The sequence below is a fragment of the Megalobrama amblycephala genome, linkage group LG21 (genome assembly GCF_018812025.1).
Source record: "Megalobrama amblycephala isolate DHTTF-2021 linkage group LG21, ASM1881202v1, whole genome shotgun sequence".
NCBI lineage: Eukaryota > Metazoa > Chordata > Actinopteri > Cypriniformes > Xenocyprididae > Megalobrama > Megalobrama amblycephala.
The window spans coordinates 28,090,489-28,111,204 of record NC_063064.1 but is presented as its reverse complement, the minus strand read 5'-3'; the positions used below and the strand labels follow the sequence as shown (position 1 = coordinate 28,111,204).

General features: G+C 39.9%; 1 protein-coding gene across 7 annotated transcripts in view; it reads right to left on the bottom strand.

The window, feature by feature from the left end:
- Nucleotides 1-798: 798 nt before the first annotated feature.
- Nucleotides 799-20,716, bottom strand: part of LOC125256541 (transcription factor SOX-13-like) — a 31,934-nt gene continuing 12,016 nt past the window's right edge. For 2 of the 7 annotated variants that reach the window (XM_048172618.1, XM_048172619.1), the window contains exons 2-14: nt 12,924-13,131; nt 12,649-12,754; nt 11,416-11,502; nt 11,046-11,218; nt 10,850-10,918; nt 10,075-10,189; nt 8,836-8,912; nt 8,607-8,742; nt 7,841-7,962; nt 6,945-7,020; nt 5,751-5,921; nt 2,931-3,147; nt 799-2,793 (exon numbers count right to left, since the gene is read on the bottom strand). In XM_048172618.1, the coding sequence (XP_048028575.1) occupies nt 2,553-2,793; nt 2,931-3,147; nt 5,751-5,921; nt 6,945-7,020; nt 7,841-7,962; nt 8,607-8,742; nt 8,836-8,912; nt 10,075-10,189; nt 10,850-10,918; nt 11,046-11,218; nt 11,416-11,502; nt 12,649-12,754; nt 12,924-13,130 (1,797 nt within the window). In that variant the 5' untranslated portion in view covers nt 13,131 and the 3' untranslated portion in view covers nt 799-2,552. Of the gene's footprint in view, nt 2,794-2,930; nt 3,148-5,750; nt 5,922-6,944; nt 7,021-7,840; nt 7,963-8,606; nt 8,743-8,835; nt 8,913-10,074; nt 10,190-10,849; nt 10,919-11,045; nt 11,219-11,415; nt 11,503-12,648; nt 12,755-12,923; nt 13,132-15,704; nt 15,963-16,502; nt 16,763-20,716 lie in introns of those variants that run through there. The other 5 variants (XM_048172616.1, XM_048172617.1, XM_048172613.1 and 2 more) reach the window with 5 other exon arrangements.

Sequence of the window (20,716 nt, the reverse complement as noted above, 5' to 3'; positions counted from 1 at the left end):
TTAATCTATTATGTTTTATTAGTCAGGTGAGCTACTGTTTGGATGGATACAGTCATCGACAGAAAACTAATGTTATATAGCTCAACACAGTAAGTCTTAATGTTCAAATCTTGTTTTCCTGATTTACTGCGAGTACCATGTTTTATCATGACTAATAATGACCTAGCTTACTGCAGTGTGCAACAAGTGTCTCATAGTAGCCGCCGAGCGAACCCAGAGTAGCATTACAACAACTTTCAACACACAAATACATCTAATATGATAAACAGCGCTGTTTTACCCTACATACTCATGACCAGAAGAAGCTGAAGCGGCGACTGTGGCATAATAAAAGTTCTGCTGATCTCGAGACATGTATTGTACTTATTTCTCATTAGCAATTGCTCCAGCAGCCTCTTTCAACTCTCACATCACTCGGCCCTGCTCTGCTTCATACTACAGTAACGTTAAAAATCTCATCCATGAACATGATTTCTGTCCGAGTCCTGTCCCAGTTCTTTTCCACTGGCTGTAGACGTGAACACCTCTCATGATTCTGTGAAATCAAGGCGTCATCAAGCTACGCCTTTTTTTTTTGTAATAAACTACCTCTAGTGGCGAAAAACTACATATTGTGCCTTTGAATGATGACCGGATAATATTTGTGATAATGTCTATCTAACTGTATATTATGCCTTACTTAGATATATGTTTGTGACAGATTAATTGTTAACACAAATTACTTACTGACTGCATAATCCTACTGAGACATATCACAATATATATAAATAAATAAATAAATCAACAAAAACCAAAAAAGTAAACATAACATTTTTATTTATGCTTCAAAAACAAACCACAAAACTTGCTTGGAAAAATGCAACATACAGAAAAAAAAAAACATGTACACCTTTAAATTATACACTTTTATAAACAAAATAAAGTCTATATCTATATTTTACATCAGCTGGTTTTGCAACGTGTCTGGATTGCAACTTTTCCCCCCAGTTCCCTCTACAGATAAAATACAAACTGTATTTCTGTGTCCAGTTTTATACATCATTTCATCATTTTCTTTAACATATAAGGTTTAGCATAGCAATCCATTCAGCGGCAAATCCTGTCTAAAATCTCCTCTTTAAAATATAAAGGTTTTTTTTCTTTCACAAAATGTTTACATTTCAGCTCAACTGTAAATTGACTAGCAGCCCAATAATATGGACCTAGTCAAGAGAACTGCTGGAATGGTAACTCAATTATTTTCTTCAGCACAAACTCACTCTATATATACACACACTAAAATAGAAAAGTAAACCAAAATTTAAAAAATGGGAGTAATTTGAGGGGTATTATTCACATCTCCTTTCACAAAATGAATAGTAGAAATTATTTGCATATATATACACACAAGTGCAAAATTCTACTCTGAAAAAAAAAAAAATTGTTCTAATAGGAGTCATGAGGGTATGAAAAATATATTAGATGGAAAAAGTGCATTTCAAGTGATTATTCTGCACTAAATAAAAAAATGATTTTGACCTAGGGGAATATTTTAAGTGCAGTACCCAGATTCAAACAGCAGAGGACGCCACCAACCTGAAGAAAGTCTGCAGTCCTTCACTGCCCTCAGAGTCTTAAAGGGGCAGGCTACTTAAATCTCTGTAACAGAACAGCCTATACTCGTCATTATCTGATAACTAGATATGATAAACTGGACAAGGAGTTCAGGAATGTTCCTTCCTTTTTCCAAGTCCACTTGTTTTCTTTCTTTCTTTTTTTGCTCAGCCCTTGAGCTCTGGAAAGTACCTTGGCACAGTCTTAACAGGAACTTTTGCAGGAAAACCCTGGTGACATCAAGAATCATTATAAAGCACAAAGGCTTTAGTATTTTTTTTCTATGGCTAATGATTCTGAGCTTTCCATCCATTGGCTATTTAAAGAAACCGTTCATCCAAAAATTTAATTTTTTTGTCATTGTTTACTCTAATCTCATTTTCTTTTTTGGGTGAACCATTCCTTCTTATGCATTCTATCATTTGACACTATATAACGTGGAACTTTTTCAAACAACTCAACCATGAATATACTTATCTATACCCCTTCTAGAAGAGCCGATTCTTTTGCATTTTCTTATGCACTTTGCAGATAACATTTACTTAATATGTGCAGTAGACAATTTTTTGCACACCAGCTCCACAGTGCTTTCAAACAACTCAAGATCTGCAGTCTAACAGCGAATATTGTAGACTGAAAAAGTTCAGGCTATGGTCAGTAAGACCTATCCTGGATGTCTGGCTTACACCACTGGAAAATTTTGAAAAATTAATATCTATCCTTTGTTTAACTACTTGTCATCATGTCTGCTGCCTTCCTAACCAACCCTAGAGGACCATGCGACCGATCTGGCAGGTTTGAAACCAGTTTGCAAGGACATCCTCACAACTGGACTGGAAAACACTGATCTAAACCAATTTTGGACACCATAACGTTTGTAGGGATTCTTTTCTCCATCTCATTCCCCCTCGTTTGCATTTTCCACCCTCTCTGTCCTCCCATCCTTTCCTTGTTCCATCTCAGTCAGTGAGGACAACCAGCTCTCCCTCACTGCGTTCGCCCGTGTCACTCTCCTCGCCTTCGCTGTAGGGCTGTCTGGGCCGTGTAGCCTCCCGCGTCTCGTCACTTCGGCCCTGTGGGGGTTCCAGCCGGGGGAGGTAGTGCTCCAGAAGGGCAGGGTGCAAGGGCAAGGCCATGGACACAGGCGTGGTTGGGTACTGTCCTTCACTGGGGGGGTACGGTAGCTGCTGCTCTGATTGGCTGTGGGAATATATGTTGATTGTAAGGGGGCGAATCGGGAACCATCATTAGGTTATTCACAAGACTGATGAATACATTCTACAACTGAATGCATCTCTGAAAAATGAGAACATGTTGAGTACATCTGCGGGCATCACCTCGGAGGGTACGTTACTCGTTGCTCCTGTCGTCGGCTCTTCATCATGGCTTTGTACTCTCCCACCCGCAGTCGTCTTCCCTCTACAATACAGGTGCGCTTTGGTCGGGGTTTGTATTTGTAGTCTGGGTAACGTTCCAGGTGCTGCCGACTCAATCTGGCCTGCTCTTCGTAGTACGGCTGCTTCTCCTGATTGGACATGGACTTCCAACGGGAACCTGAAGGGGCAACAAAAAGGCATGACAGGGTAAGGTATTATATAACATATGGAAAACAACATGTAGATGCCAAATGTATGTGGACACCGGAACGTGCTTGTTGAACATTAAATGTCAAAATCATGGGAGCTTGTCCTCCCAAACAGAAACACTCTATGCCACTCAAAAATTTTGCCTATGTAACGGAGGCCAACTAGTGAGAGCTATGCAAGTAAACCTCACTCTCCTGATCTCAAGAGGCATACTAGCGACTGACGCTAGAGACTGCCGAATTTAGCATCCTTATTAGCATACCCGCCTCCCACGACGGGCCTCCGGGTTTGAGGCCCGCACATAGCATCACAAGTAGGACCTGAGGGGTTACGCTGGTGCCGTGACCCGGATGGGAGTGAAGTTTAGGGGGGTGAGTGTGACGGTGGCCAGCTAGTGAGAGCTATGCAAGTAAACCTCACTCTCCTGATCTCAAGAGGCACACTAGCGACTGACGCTAGAGACCGCAGAATTTAGCGTCCTTATTAGCATGCCCGCCTCCCACGACGGGCCTCTGGGTTTGAGGCCCGCACAGAGCTTCGCAAGTAGGACCTGAGGGGTTACGCTGGTGCCGTGACCCGGTTGGGAGTAAAGTTTAGGGGGGTGAGTGTGACGGTGGCCAGCTAGTGAGAGCTGTGCAGGTAAATCTCACTCCCTTGATCTCAAGAGGCACACTAGAGACTGCTGTCTTTAGCGTCCTTGTTAAAGCGCCTGCCTTCAATGCCAGCGACACGGGTTCAAGGCCCGTACAGAGAGAGGCGAATAGGACATGAGCATAGACTAAAAAAACATGGACGACGCACCTTCACTCTCTTTCATTGTAGTAAATGAAGCTCGAGTCTCGAGTCTGCGCATTGTGAACTTGGAGCCAGAGTCTGCGTAGTAGTGAGCACGAAGTGGAGCCGCGATATCAATGTCCAATTTGAATGTTTAGTTTGTCTCATGTCTCATTACATTTCATGGAGAGGGCGAGGTTTGTGACCTATACTGCTTCCAGCCACCTGAGGGCGATCGAGACGCTTTGGCTTCACTTTTCAGGACTCGTGTGGCATGCTTGGACCTGAGGGGTTACATTGGTGCCGTGACCCAGATGGGAGTGAGGTTTAGGGGGGTGAGTTTAACGGTGGCCAGCTAGTGAGAGCTGGGCAGGTAAACCTCACTCCCCTGATCTCAAGAGGCGCACTAGTGACTGATGCTAGAGACTGCGGTCTTTAGCGTCCTTGTTAGCGGGCCCGCCTCCCACACTGGCGACCCAGGTTCAGGGCCGGTACAGTGCGGGGTGAGCAGGACCTGAGGGGTTAGTCCTAAGGCGATTGCATGCCTGTTTAATTGAATTTATGCACCTGTTAGTAATGAATTAAGCTAGAATAGTCAAACCAGTTTATTAGAAGGAAATGTCAACATACTGTACTTTTAGACACAGTGTGTTTGGAGCAGGTTTTTCAGTGGTATTTTTGAGATTCCAAGAGTCTGTGAGAGTTTAAATTCCACAACGACCAGGAAGAGAGATAATTCAGAGTGAAAGTACAAAGGAGTGCAAAGGGAAAAAAAAAACAATCAGCAACCTGAAGAATTCACTGACCTAATTTGCCGCATGTTGGGAATGTTTGACTTTGTAAGAATTCGGTTTACTGACTGTATGCGTGCAACGCTGCCTACACTTAAATTGTGCTGCGGGCTAAAAAGGTAGGAAGCTGACAGAAACTTAGGTGTGTACCAGAAAGAGCTGCAGGCCAAAAAAGCTTGAATCAGGAGGGTGTCAATAGCACCACAATGGAATGGAATGCAAGTGTTTTGTGAAAGGAAAGAACTGAGGAAGGCAGAGGTGCAGCAAGGGATGAGGGGGCTGAAGTTCTGGGTGTTGTTTTCCTGTCACCCCAGGAGCCAGGTGGCTGTATGTGCCCTTGTGTGACCCCTTTTTCATCCCCCTAAGACCTTCTGTCCTCCACTCCATTCCAGAGGGCAACAGCAAGTTACAAGTTCAAAAATATAGATGTGTTTTACAGAGCAACACTTAAACCGCTGACTGTAGGATTAGCTGTGAGCATAAAAAATCCACCATTCCCATAACCCCTCAGCCCAACCCAACAATAAACAACTGATCTCAAGAGAAAGATAGAGGGGTTAAAAGAGATGAAGTAATAATATAACAATGAGGACAATGTTGTCAGAACAGGTGCTTCAGAATCCACAAAGAGGAAGGATTAGAGACATTACAGTCACTTGAGCATTCATTTCATTGATGACTATGGTGAAAAATATTCAAAATTTTTCTTTGACAAGACGACAAATAACACTTTGATGGACAAAGCTAGCTGTGCTTATATTATGATTAACAAATAAAGACATGAATATAACACGAACTGACGATTGGGAAGAGCGAAAGACCAAGTACAACAATTAAAATTTGCATATTAGAGTTACTTGTTTTCTTGTATCAGTCATTTATGTGCATGTAACAGGAGAATTTTTAAATATAAGAATAATCCGATAATATTACCAGTAAATGATCTAAAGATTAGTATCAATCACTAAAACAAAATTCAAAATGTCTTGTCAAATCGAAGGTTTACCAAGGATCTTGCTGATACTGGAGTTGTGCATGTCAGGGAACGCCTGCAGGATACGTCGTCTTTCGTCTTTAGCCCACACCATGAAGGCGTTCATGGGACGTTTGATGTGGCCAGAGGAGGGAGTCCGGGATTCACCATAGCTTCCCACACCAGAGATTGCCATCTGTCCTGCTGTGAACAACAAGATTAAAAACAAAACAATCAGTCTAGACACACAAAACTTCCTTTTGTTTGACTACACACCCTGCAGCCAAATGCAATTGCACAGGCAGGTGGCATCTGTGTTTACTGCATGCCAAAGAGGTTTATATTGTATTAGAAATGGTCATAAATTCAGATGCATTTGTAAGGCAATTGCTTATTTGATCAGAAAATCAACTGAAATTCCTTGATTAAAAAATTTGCACACGTACTAGTGACATGCAAAACTACATATCTCAAAATCAGCTATTCTGAAGGTTTCCTGAATGACTAGTCAACTAACCTGTCTTACCTGGTAGCCATGTACAATTAGACTGGCATGAGATGTTCCCAAAATGGAAATGTTTCTTAAGGGGCGTTTTTAAAAGACCTAAATTGTTTGTAACAGAATGGAAAACAATGCAGGGATCTATTTTTAAATTTACACGGTATCACTTTAAGAAACAGCGCAAGATGCAGCACAACATCAATTTGAATGTGTATGGCTGTATCAGTAAAGGAAATTAATTTAAAGACACCGTCCCATGCGAACTACCCAACAGCTAAAGTAAAACATGCAGGCAGCATGCTAATTAATGTAACACTGAAAAAAATAAAGGAAAAAAGTTCCCACTTTATATTAGGTGGCTTTAACTACTATGTACTAACATTTAAATTAATCATTTGATACAATGTACTTATTATGTACATACAAGTTATTACATTGTAATGTACTAACATCTGTGATTAATTTTTATCAATAATTACACTGTTAACCTTTATCTTCCCTTTAACCCACCCTTTATCCTACTCACATCACTAATCCTGACCCTAACCTCACCCGTATCCCACCTTAGTAGCAGAACAAGTGTTTTGCAAAACAACGTTTTACTTTATTTACATTGTACTTATTTTTTTGGTGTAAGTACATAGTAGTTACAGACACCTAATATAAAAAAAAAAAAAACTAAAAAAAAAAGAAAATTGTAGTTGACCATCGTGACCCATACGTACCCTCAGAGTCACTGCTGAGGTGGTCCTCATTCGTTCTCAGGGACTGTCCGTCATCCATACGGTCTCGAGACACCTCCTTATAATCAATCAAGATGAAAAGACAGCTTATGTAAGATATATATAAAAACATTAATCATTGATCATTGCATCCAGCTGGTACAGCAATTGGTTTATTATGATAGCATTGTTGCTACAGAAGCTGGTCAACATTACAAAAGCATCTCAGCCCCACCTATGCCGAGAAACACAAAAGGGCCCCGGGACATTTGTTGTTGACAGATATACTTTTGAATTTCAAACATAAATGAGTTATATTCTTCTCCCTTTCGAATGGCTTGGCATTGTTGTCGATGTCTACCTGGAGCATCCAAGACAGTTCTACAAGTGTCAAGCTGTAAAAACAGGTTTAAGTGGAATGCTTCAAAACCCAGTTGACAACAAAGGCGAAATCACTGTCATATCTCCCTGCGGTTAAACTGAACTCAAAAGGAGCAACAAAGTGGTTGCCAAAACAGGTGTCTACGGAGACTTGAGGCTATTCCACAATTGCCACGAGCACAAACAAGTGAACATACAAGTTGCGGGAGGACTCTAATAGCAGCTGTTCTTGGCTGAAAGGGGAATGTACCCCTTGTTTAACCTATATCATGAACTTCTGTAAACTAATATCCATCGCTGACCCTGACCGCCCCTCTTCTCCTGTAACACAGTGGGTGTTCTGAAAAAGGGCCGTTTCAAGTGCGGGCCATTAATGGATACTTGCCCCGATGCTTCAGCCTTGAAGCATGACCAATGGTGACAAACAGCGGGCCCCAGGTGCCGCCGAGGAACCTTGGAGAACTGGGGTGTAGAGCATGTGAGCACGTGTTTGTGTGTGTGCTAAGACGTTGACTTACCAGCCTTGTGTTGTTGTCCCTCTCACGGTCCCTCTCTCTGCCCGTCGGGCCTTGTCCTCCACGCAACAGCTGCTGGGCATCATGAATGGCTTGTGTCACAACATCACCCTCTCCCAAGAAGCCTGAAGAGTGAAAGGGCGAGAGAGAAAGGAAACTTTAGACAAGGTCAAGAGAGATACATTTATCCCTCTCCGTCTTGTGATGCACAAATAAAGCTCTTGGCTCGATCTCAAGTATATGATCCGATCCAGGACAAGACCCCAGTCTTGAGTCCAAAGGCTTAAGACAAACAGTCACGTCTGAGGTGCTGACACATTCTCAGGGACTGGTTCGAAGGGGGAACAGGTTTTCTGAACTGCTGACAACTGCTGTTAATACTCGGGATAGAGGCGTGTTGGCAGTGGGAACCCTAAGATGGGTCCTTTCTAACAGGGTGCAGAGTGTCATTTTTACTGAATGTGAACCTCAAGGACTTCCCTCTTTAAACAATGCCATGAGAGTACAGAAGAAAAACCACAGTGGACATGTCTGACTCTTAAAGAGGTAGAGATATTTTCTGACAGCACAACATAAATACCAAGCATTACATTGTAAAACTTGTTGTGTAACTGTAAAAGAAAGAAAGTCTAGATCTACTAAACAGCGCTGCGGTTTGAGAGGTAGTTGCAAGATCAATTGTAACAACATGTCAAATCACTGCTTCAACTTCTCAAGCAAACTGTTATGTTGGAGACTGGGTGTGTCGGTGTGGTGTAGTGTCACATACTCAGGCTGAGGGCAGATCGAGGAGGGCTGTGGGGCAGATCTCTGGGTCGGTACCCTGTCTGCAAGTGGGCCAGTTCCAGTGCCTGGGGACTTGGGGTCTTGGGTTTAGCCGTGAGGTTGAGAGGTTGACTGGTGTCCTTGAGTACAAAGTCATTTTGAGATTCATCATTAATAAATACAACAAAGTGAAACATCTGAGATGACCTGCAGATCAGTGCTAGATAGTGTACCTGGCGAAAGACTGTACCACTGGATCTTTTGACCGGGGTGGAGTGTGGATTGGGCAGCAACTGCATGGGATAATCCACTAAAAACAAACAAACAAGTACATTTAAAAGACTGAAACTTAAGGATTTACAAACATAAATGGTCAGTGAGTATTCAAGAGATCTTCTACTAGACCCAAGCCCAACGGGACTTGGCCAACTATCAGGTTCTCAGGTCAATGTTTCTATTTCACAGGTTAAAAGCAAATCAAAATCTTTCCAAGCTACTATCAGTCCAAACGGTCTGTATCCTTAATGACTTCTAAGACATATAGCTTTGAAAACTGCTAAGTGTGTATTGCCTAAGAACATCTCTAATTACCAGCTGGATAAACTCTTTGAGCTCATATTTGCTTGAGTCCTTGGCCCTCTATTCCAGGTTTTTTACAATGCCGGCTGCTAGCCGACTAGCTCATCCACTTGTTCTATTGTTCCCTGTTCTTTCCTTCTACCCTTCATCTTCTAAGTGAATGGAGTACATGCATACAGGCATCAAGAGTCTTTTAGCCGAGCAAGGGCACAGTGCCATAGATTACAGATGTCAATGTAAAGAACGCGGTCTGGATTGTACGTTTTCAATAGGCACTATAATTCAATGGACAGCCCTGAGCCGCTCTTCAGTATATGTGCAAGGAAATCACTCGGGCAGACCTTTCAATTAGTCTTTCTTTATGAAGTTCTTATGAAGAAGAAGGAGACCAAAGACATGATCAAAACCATCAATTCATGCTATAACTACTTATATTACAGAACAGACCTTCAGACGAACATGCATTAAGGAAAGAAAGTTATTTTGCAGTTGATATGTTTCTAGAATAGCAGGTTTTTTTATTTCCTTTAGCATAGAATAGCATATTAACTCTTTCAGTTCAGCTTTGCCCCATGCTACATATTAACTAAAACTACAAACCACAGCTGATAAGCTTGCGCTGAAAGGTGCAAGAGCAAACAAGTTTTTCAAATAACCAACAAAGGATAATATTTGAAGTCAATTATTTAAAGATTTTGGACAGATGCTATTTGATCCATCTGAAGATAACAGATGGCTGAATCCTGTATCCTAACAAACTCTTATTGTAAAAGCTAACAGTTGCTCAATATGCCAATAGGTAGGCCTATATCAGGATGTGTGAACAATTCACTCCATTGGCCAAAGGGAGGGTTAGTTGAGGGAGTTTTCTTGAGGGTTTGGTGTGGCCTTACCTGGTTTGCAGGGAATGGGCTGCAGAGGTAAACCCATCTGGGCCTCAGAGGTGACTGGCAACGGTTGGGCGTTGTGGTGAAAGGCAGGGATCATAACATACGGCATGTTTACCTGCTGGGTCAAAGGTCACAGAGAACACCGTAAGTCACCCTAAATTGTATTTCCACTCTGTCCAAATAATCTCAATGGAACAATTCACCCAAAAATGTAAGTTTTATTTACTCACTGACCTTATATCAATTTATTTTTTCCTTAAAGTCACCATGAAATAATGTTTGTACAGAACGTTATAGTGTTTATTATAAGTGATTTATGCACATCATTATATTTTGTGTACACGTACTCTTTAATCAAATACGTTAACCTGCCCTCCCCCTCAAAACGATGTCTGTTTTCTTCATGACGTGTGTCTCGGTGGAGGATGGGACTAAATATCCTCCACAACTGACTGCAATCTGGCATTCAGATCTGCCTCCATTTAGTAAGCAACGCCCCAACTTCCTACGATCCAATCAATTCCCGAGGACGCAATCCAGTCCCGCCCTACATTTTTTTCTCATTCCAGAAGCTGTTACACTAGTATATACGTCACAATAAGGAAGAAAAGGCTATCACAACTTCCATTTTATGCTGACTTTAAAACACAAAAAGGAGATATTAGATTAGATTTTGCATTTTTAGGTGAAGTATTCCTTTAAGATCATAAGATGCTACCCAGTTTCTAGTAGTTCATACAGTGAAGTAAACTACAAGGTTTTGAATCATCATCCTCACCTGAATTTGCTGCTGCAGTAAATTGATTTTATGTTGCTGCTGTATCAGCTGCTGCTGTTGTTTGGCAATCTAAAACAGAGAATCAGCATTTAGAAATCAAACTAATTCACTTCAAATAACACTGCTTTTTTGCAGTTCCTCTTCCAATGCTCCATCTTTTCCCTTGTCACTTGTTCAGCTAAAAGTGTCTCCACACCTGTTCTTGCTGCTGTCTTGCCAATTCCATCTGTTGCTGCTGTTTCTCCAGCAGTAGAGCAGCCATATTCCTCTGCTCAGAATGAGCTCCTAGCAGCTGCTCTCGCAAACCAGAGAGCTGGTTTATCATCAACAACAACTGAAGCTCCTTCTCTGCCAGACTCTCTGGGGTTCCTGTAAACACATACGCACATGCTGGTGGTCAGACAGAAGGTGTCAGTGAAAAACAAATATGAGATGAACCATTCACAATGGAAACACACATACACACACAGACAACACTACATGGTTGCTCCACATAATGATTTGCAAGACAAAGTGTATGTAATGTGTATGCATAAAAAAAAAAAAAAAAAAAAAAAAAAAATCACCTTTTAGGTTGACGCTGCCCTGAAGACCCTTCCCAAGGAACTTTTCTTTCCAGTCCGTATTCAGAAGCTTTTCAATTGTGGGCATCACTAAAAATATTATATCAAAAACAATTAAAAGAAAAACTTTTAATTATTTAAAATGAACTCCTGGATAAATGATGCAAAAAATATACATTTAAATATTTTTTATAAAAAAAATACATTACATTTGATTATAGTCTAAAATATACAAGATACATATGTACTTAAAATAATGAAGCATAGTTATGGAAACAAAGCGTGACACAATAGAGAAGATAATATTTTTTCATGTAGATGAGAGAAATGCTGTACTAAAAAAACTAGAGCTTAAAACCCCAGTTATAACAAAAGAAAAATAGAAAATTAAACAATACCAGGGAATGGGTGAATACAAAAGGAAAGCTATTTGAGAAAACACTTGAGGACTCTTTAATAACCAAGGAGCATGCTTTGAAATGTATCATACAAATGAAATCACTGACATGCTTCATTGAGCTTGAAACAAAAGAGGAATTTGGATCATCTCAGTGTAAACTGCATTAAATGAAAATTCTGTCATTAATTACTCATCCTCATGTCATTCCACAACCGTAAGACCTTCATTCATCTTTGTAACACAAATTAAGATATTTTTGATCAAATCCGATAGCTTAGTGAGGCCTCCATTGACAACAAAACAATTAACGCTTTCAGATGCCCAGAAAGCTACTAAAGACGTATTTAAAACAGTTCATGTGACTACAGTGGTTCGACTTTAATGTTATGAAATCCCCCATCACTAGATATTGTTGAATAATGTCGTTATTTTGTTTTTTTGGTGCACAAAAAGTATTCTCGTCGCTTCATAACATTAAGGTTAAACCACTGTAGACACATGAACTGTTTTAAATACATCTTTAGTAGCTTTTTGGGCATCTGAAAGTGTTAATCAAAAATATCTTAATTTGTGTTCCGAAGATGAACGAAGGTCTTACAGGTGTGGAACGACATGAAGGTGAGTAATGACAGAATTTTCATTTTTGGGTGAACTAACCCTTTAAAAGCGACCGGCTACTAAATGGACAAACCACTTCATCAAAATTAAAGCCCAAAACGTCTTTCAAAATCCTCTTTTGCTCTAAAACAACAGGAACACCATGGACTGAGTGCGAATAGGCTAATTAGCCCTCAACGAAGACTTTATGTTTTTTGTAAAGGAACCGTTGGCCTTACCCTCACTGACGTTAGGTTTGCTGTCAGTCTTCTCGTGGGCTCGGCTGCCTCCATCTTGACTGGCAGGTGTGTGTGATCGTAGCGGTTCTTTACTGGGAGAACTCTCCTGAAGAACACAGGAAAGATGAAGTTAAACAAACCCGCACTACAGAAACCATGCATGTTTATAAAAAACATGCATGGGGAAAAAGTCAAAGCCGACTTGATATCAAATAACTTTAATGTAAAAAACAAGACTAAAATTCATAAACATATCATAAAACTCCAGGTCATACCAAGGAGGAGTGAATGTTATGTGACGCTGACTTCTCAGAGTCGTCTCTGTCCGAGGGCAGCCGAACGGACCAATCGCAGACCGGAGAGGATTCCCGGTTGACAACTCTACCTCCCAATTCGTCGTCTTCAAGCTTGATACCAACACCCACCATGGTCACATTGCTCTTGGCATGGGGATGCAGAGCAGGTGGACTGGGCTCACACATTCTGCAAAACCAAAAAATTAAAAATTAACTAAAAATAAAATTCATCAGAGCATGTTATTCAAAAGGAAACAACTTGAAACGACTTTGCTTTTCAGCTGATGCCCTCAAGCCCTTTATTTTTCAACCCCTCCCATCCAACTGTCATATAGAGAGACTTGAGTATCCGATCAACTCCTGATAGATAAAATCTAGTCCCGCTCTACATGTTTCCCTACTAAATATTCGGTTTCACCCAGAAATACATCACATTACAGAAGTAAAATGCAGTGCATAAAACAATTTCATGTTGAATTCACATTTCAGCAAGAAACCATGTCAGACTGCATTACTAACAAGGGTATTCCGGTTTTGTACGGCTACTGTCTGGGAAGAACAGAGAGACCACAGGGGGAAAAAAAACAGCTGACTGCTTTGCATAAGGAACAGAAGGGTTTTTGTGGAGCCCAGACACAGGCCGCCCCATTCAAACTCTTTCACCGAAGCCACTTATTCGGGGTCTCCAGGGCTCAGGAGCCGCTCGGTGTCGGGAGAGGATATTTGTGTGAGTTTGTGTTGTGTGTGCGCACGTCCGAGTTGTTCAAATCTGTCAACATACTGTCAGAAAACAGATGCCAGACTCTAGTCAAGTATCTGGCCATCTCAAGTAGCACACCAAACCCTTCTGCACTGAAGGACAAGACGGAGAGAGTGAAGGAAAGAAAGAAAGAGAAGGCAATTTCAAAATTAGCCGAGGTCTATAAACACCTCTCCTCCACCTCCTCCCTCGCTCTGCACGACAAAAGAAACACAAGACAACCCAAGGAAAACAAACACAAGGGAAAATGCATCTCTCCCTTTCTTTTTCACTCTCTAGCTCTCTGTATATATATATAATGCCCATTGTTACAGAGAAAGAACAAAGGAAGTTTAAACAATGGGCATGACATGGACAAAAGCAATAGGCTGCAGGAAACACAGCAGGGTAACAATACAAACGGAATGTGCCGATGGTCCGTGGCAGAGAAAAAAAAAAAAAGTGGGCCGATTCCAGTTCCTCCTGTATTTTTTCATCCACTCTAAAAACACAAAAGCAGCTTGTACGTTTACATTAAGGCACAAGAGGAAGGTTGAGTGCTTAGCTCCAATGTTTTCTGTTAAGCTGAGCAACTTAGTTGAATTGTTGGAAGAAAATAATTCAATGGACCAATCTGTTCTTTTCAAGTAGTGATTTGCCAATGTACCATAGAGGAAATTGGCCAAGCCTTGGTAGGTTTGGGCAGAAGGGCGTAGTTTTCTGTTCGTGTATTTGCCTGACCCCAAAGCAAACAAAAGTTTGTGTGTGTAAAAGTACAGGAATTGGATTTGATTGTGAGGAGGTGCCACAAACTAAAGGTTTGGATAGTAGTCAGTTCAGGTCGATCTCTTGCTGCGAATCACTGTCAGCATGAACCACAAACTTGATACGGTCTTCCCAAATCAGATTTAGATACCAAGGACAAGACCCCCTCCTTTCCCTGGGAACCAAGTGCACTCAAGAAAGATCCTTGTAAAATAACCCGCCACCATTGGTGCATTATAAATAAACACTTGCAAGAAGTCTACACTATAAAGTTCCTATTGTGACGAGGCTAAAATTATTCCTGTTCCTCCAGTTGAGGAGCGCTGATCCACAAACCAGGTGCAGGAAGTGTGAATTTGTCAGCTCCTTCCAAGTGCACTTGTAGTTCTAGAGTTATTCCGGCTATTTGCTTGGAGGGATTTGACTGTCAAAAAATGGCACAGCCTCAAGCTCTAAACGGACTCGTGAAGATTAATGCTAAAGCGAAGCTTCTCCATGCCCGTCACGCACAAGTGTTGAAGAATGTTGCATCGTAAAAAAACAACAGTTGGATTTCGTTAACCAGCAAAGCTGAGATTTTACGCAAAATGACATGATATCCTTGCTGCGCATTTTATATGTAGCATAGTGATCTTTTTGTAATGTCAATACGTAACTGAATGCAAATCGTAGTACCACTTAGTTGAGGGTCCAATTCTCACTTTTATCTAGTTGTTTATTAGCATGCATATTACTGGGATGTTTATTCCTACTTATAAAGCACATATTAATGCCTTATTCTGTGTGACTATATTCTACATCCCTTAATCCTACCCTGCTAACTATTAATAAGCAGTAATTAGGAGTTTATTGAGGCAAAAGTCACTTAATAGTTAGTTGATAGTGAGAATTGGACCCTAAACCAAAATGTGACCCAGAATAAAAATATGTTTTTCCTCACTCATAACTGCAATGTTATATCTCATAATTGTAACTTTATTTGATTATTATTTTTACATTTTAATTTTTCACTCAAAAACAGGCTTTCATAAATATTTCATTAGTTTAAAAAAAAGGTCAGTACTGACAGCATTGTTCTTAATCGCTTTTAATCTTGGTAAAACGTGAATGTGTCATAACTTGGTAATTGAGATAAGAAATATAATGACAAGCACTTATGTCAGCACATGCAAAGCAAGCCAGAAAGACTCTATAGTATGATTGATGGTAACTGCCAGTCAGTCTTACAAGAGAAGTCGCCTCTAGTTTGTTCTTACCTGTTCTTCGGATGTGGAGCCATAAGTCACATTTCCAAAGAGCTCTGACAGACCTTTGTGGTCTAAGATTATATCAGCCTCCAGGTTCTTTGCTTTTGAGCTAAAACACCTCTGAAATGAAATCCTTCCCACGGTCAGGGGTGCGCAAGACAAAAGCTTAAGTTGCCTTGCAAGTCATAACGTGTTGCGGCCTCACATTCTGTCCCGCACTCCTCTGATGCAAATACGAGTTTTCTTTGTTGTTTCTAACTCTCCCTTCCCTTACGATGGTATTGAAGTGGTTAATTTCCGCATTGTGACAAGCCAAGCCTCTAAACATTGTCAAAAAGCACAAATAAAACTGTCAGGAGTGCCAAAATCAAGCCTGAGCGCGCAAAGGCGCTATTTTACTGACATCTAAGCGATCATTAAAGGAACAGAAGACCTGTAGTGGCATCACTTTGAGGGCTCTTTTTTCGAAATACAAGGCTTTTTAAACACCCTAAATCATTGCACTTGCCAATTAGTCATACACGTTCTAACTTTACAAACACCTGTTGTAAACGAGCACTTGACACAACGTGAGAATGCAGCAGACAGCACTGGATGATGGTAGGTTTCCCCTAAGACAAGACAGGTGAACACTTTTGTGTCTTCAGCTAAAAGCAGAAGTGTTTGTAAGCTTTGAGCCCATCAGCATGCGATGCAAAGTCCAATCAGCTGTTGAAATCCAGCAACAGGAGCTTCCAAACCCACCTGCCAGTAACTGTACTCTAAGCAAAGATACAAAGCCTTGACCTACGCAGACGGTCTACCAACCTCAAGAGCATGTGGTTAGTTTTCACTGTCTTCGGGTCGTCTCTTGGAAACAGTTTCACTTGCCAATGTGGAAGCCTGGAGAAGCAACTCATGTTGTTGTGTGGAAGACGGCGGACACCTCTTTAGTAAAACTGGCTAGTGACCTCCCAGGAATTGAGAGGAGAGTTGGCGCCTCTCGAAGCCGGATGCGCAAAACTGCGGTCATGAAATTATGCCCTATAGCGAAGGCAAACAGTAGCATTTGCATGACGTTTGCCTCGGTTATAACTTTCCACTGAGTACTTTACACAGATAGGGATTTGATAACATTGTAAAAGTGAAATAGGAGAGGGGTATCCAAGAATAAACATGACAAAAAACAAAATCAGACAAATATAGAAAGAACATTTTGTTTTTGTTTTGTTTTGATTTGAATGCTGATAACATTTACTTCTGTATAGAAAAAAAAAAGAAATATCTACTAGTATACTTATGTGTCTATAAGACTAAATATAGATACGGGGAAATAAAATTGTTGATCAAACAATACTTTCATTTGGATGAACACAAAACGAACAAAAAAGTAAATGCATTGTGTTACAGGCAAAACATTTTCTGGAAGAACAATGATATCAATTAATTGTTCTTAACATTAACAAACCAACAAAAAAAGTCACACCATTACTTTTAGGGTGTGTTATGCAATGCCTGTAACAATAGTTAATAAACAAGATTTACAAACTCTAAAAGAAACGCCTTAAAACGAATCACGTAGTAATTATACTGAATACAACATTCATTTGGCATTTACGTCAAAGGACATATTATAATGCAAATTTTATGGTGCCACTTAGTTCACAAACAAACAAACGTAATACGAATGGTTGCATTTTTCAAGAAATAACATGAAACAGTAGCGTGCACAAGTGTCTAAAAAACAAAAACAACCATGGTAGTAGACATACATTACTGTCTCTAACATAAAAGACATGCAAATGTATTTTCATTAATTTTAAAGGTCTGAGTTTTGTGCAATAACAGCTCTTTTTTGATGGACTTTCCTCTTCCGCACAGGGGACAGTCCCCGACAGTCCCCGCCTAAACTCACCGGTCTTGTTGTTTTGAATGCAGGAAGGGAAAAAACAATGCAAATCAACAGGGTTTGCACATGGAGTTTAGGAAACACAAGGACACGGATTCACAACCAAAGATGTGTAATACGCTTGTTGTCTTACTATACATTGTTTCCTGGTCCAAGCCTCTACTCTACTATCACAACAGCCATTCATAAGCACTATTCATTTATAGCACACCTTTAAGCTAAGCTTTTAAAGACTCACAGTGTCCCAGACACCAATATTTTAACAATTAAAAAAAGATGAATGACTGTATGGCAGTAATGGAGCAGCACTGTTTGTAGTTTGCTTTTGATTGCTTGTGTTTGGAGCCGGAAACTGTGATATCAGACTGTCAGACTCCAGATTGTTGTGACCCGTAAACAATTTTGATTTGAATAATGATATTGTTAAAGCTATTAAACTTTCTTTAAATCTTTCTGGAAATTAGGAGGCAAAAAAAAAAAAAAAAAAAAAAAAAGTAGGTTTAGGAGTAGGTGTTTCAATTACTGGTGATTCTTCAATTACAGAAATGTTTAAGCCTCAAAGGGTTATTTTTATTTTTTAAATAATTTTCTACATTTTTTATAATTATATATTTTAAAACAAATAGCAGATTATAATAAATTTGTTTCAATTTTTCATTATTACACATGTACTAAAAACTAGCCAAGAAGTTTTATCAAAAGTTAGTGTACTTAAAAGTGAATAAAATATTCACTTCAAAGAATATTACCATTGGACGTAGTTTCCAATAAGCTGTAATTTTATACACTTATCGTATGTATATTATAGTATATAATTATTTATATATTATATTATAATTATTATTAATCGTATGTGTTTTTCGGGTAATATTTGAATAAATTAGTGCTGTCAAATGATTAATCACGTTTAATCGCATCAAAAATAAAAGTCTGTGTTTACATAATATATGTGTGTGTACTGTGTATATTTATTATGTATATATAAATGCACACATACATGTATTTATTTAAGTGTGTACTGTGTGTAAGCAATAAGGTACAAGAGGCTGTGCTGTATCGTGAATAAGTCACAGCTGAAGGGTGTCGTTAGACACAACGCGAAGTGGAGTGCCTGCAACCCCTTCAGCCGTGACTTATTCACGATACAGCACTAGCCTCGAGTACCTTATTGCTTTTATAAAACGGTTACCACACAATACAAATATTAAAGCCAGAAATATGTATCAATGCAACTTTCATGAAGTAAACTTTTTCTAAAAGCCTTCCTTCCGCCGGAAAAAAATAGTCCCTGACCGCCAACAGCAACAGAAGTTACATTTTCACGCCATTAGATGGCGGCAAAGACTGTCTTTATGAGTGTGTCAGTCAGTAGCGAAGACTTTTACATTGCAAAGAGACTGAATTGTTTTGAAAACGGAGCAAGACGCAACTGACAAATGCTTTGACTAGGCTGTTAGTCACAGGAAAACCCCTTAAATGTTAAAAGGACAAGATGATACATCGGACATTTAAACAGATTTTTCATTATGAACATAGGACTGACCTGAAGGAAAATGCTAAATCTGAATGCAGGTAATAAACTGGCTAATTTGATCTTTTTCTCACAGTACTCTTCTACATAATACAGGAAGCTTCAATTGAGAACATACAGTTTACGTTGCTAAGAGTGGTTGCTAAGGGTGTTGTGTAGTGATACACAGAACCGTTGGGTGAAGCGGTCATAGCCGTGTTTTATCGTGAATAAAACACAGCTATTGACCAATCAGAATCAAGGACAGGAACTAACCGTTTTATAAATATATATATTACGTAAATTAAAATTTACTTTTTATTGATTACATGATTACATGCTATTCTCACATTGGCGGTAAATTATTCATAATTCATTGATTCTCACTACTGCTATTTTTGAATTTTGTTTTCTAAAAAAGCCTACTGCTTATATATGTTCAGAAGGTCTTCCTTTACAAACCCCAGTTTGGGAAACCAAACATCATGTTGTTGATGATAAAGAATGGAATTTCTCTTTGTATTTTTATATCAATATGGTACAAGATTATCCTGTTCAAATCAAAAGTAATCTAAAAGTAATCAAAAAGTAGTCAAATTACATTACATGGATTATGTTACTAGCTAAAATTTTTGTCATGTAATCTGGAATCAGTAAATTTGTATGTAATCTAGAGTAGAAATAACTTTGCATGCGATGCATGTAAATCCACTGGCATTGTTAATAGATACAAAAAACTAGTTTGAGTGCATTTTAAAATGTTATTTTCCAAAAGTCCACCAAGACAAAAGTGGCCATAAGCTGAAGAAGCACTCATATACTGTATATTTCCCATAAATCAGCACAATACATCAACACAGACATACATCGTCTGCGACTTTCTCCAGTCGACTTTCAACAAAAGCAGCTCTAAAGATCAGAATTTTGGGCTCATGTTCTTTTGAGACCTTCTAAATAAGACGTATAAATGGGATGATGGTACGACCACGCTCTGAACACAAAGGAGAGGGAGAGGAGAAAGAAAGGAGAGTGGGTCGCCGCCGTTTTTTCCTCCTTGTGCTTTTGAGAAGCGCAGGTTAAAAAGCAGCCTCTTTCATTGTGCCTCTCTGGGCCTAAAACAGTCCGGTTATTGTGGCGCCAAGTGAAAGGCTAGTGTGGCATTTATCTGAGAGACAAGAGGAGGGGGCAATGAAAGGAGGCCGAGTACAAAACACACTTGGAATAAAGAAATATAACAAGAGAAAGGGAATAAAAGATGTTAGTGAAGGGCCCCCTTTGCGAAAAAAGCTGCACAAAAACCTTCCGCCACCCCCTTCAGGCAAAGAAAGACAAAGGCGAAAGACATTAAAATGTGCTGTTTTCTAAGCCTGGCACACTTTTATGTCCAATCTCGATTCAAATGGACCATTTTCATTTTGTTTTATATAAGCATACGAGTGTGTGTCCGTGCAGCGGTTTGTGTGCGACGCATTAGATGTTGTTATCCAAGGGTACGGATCATAACATCACCAGCTCCAGAAGGCTCTGGGTCTTGCTGGCACGTCCTTGAATGTCTATGGGCCTTTGAAACGAGTTAGGGGTCTTTTGAGAAAAGACGGTGCATCTGTGGGGTTGTCATGGCGA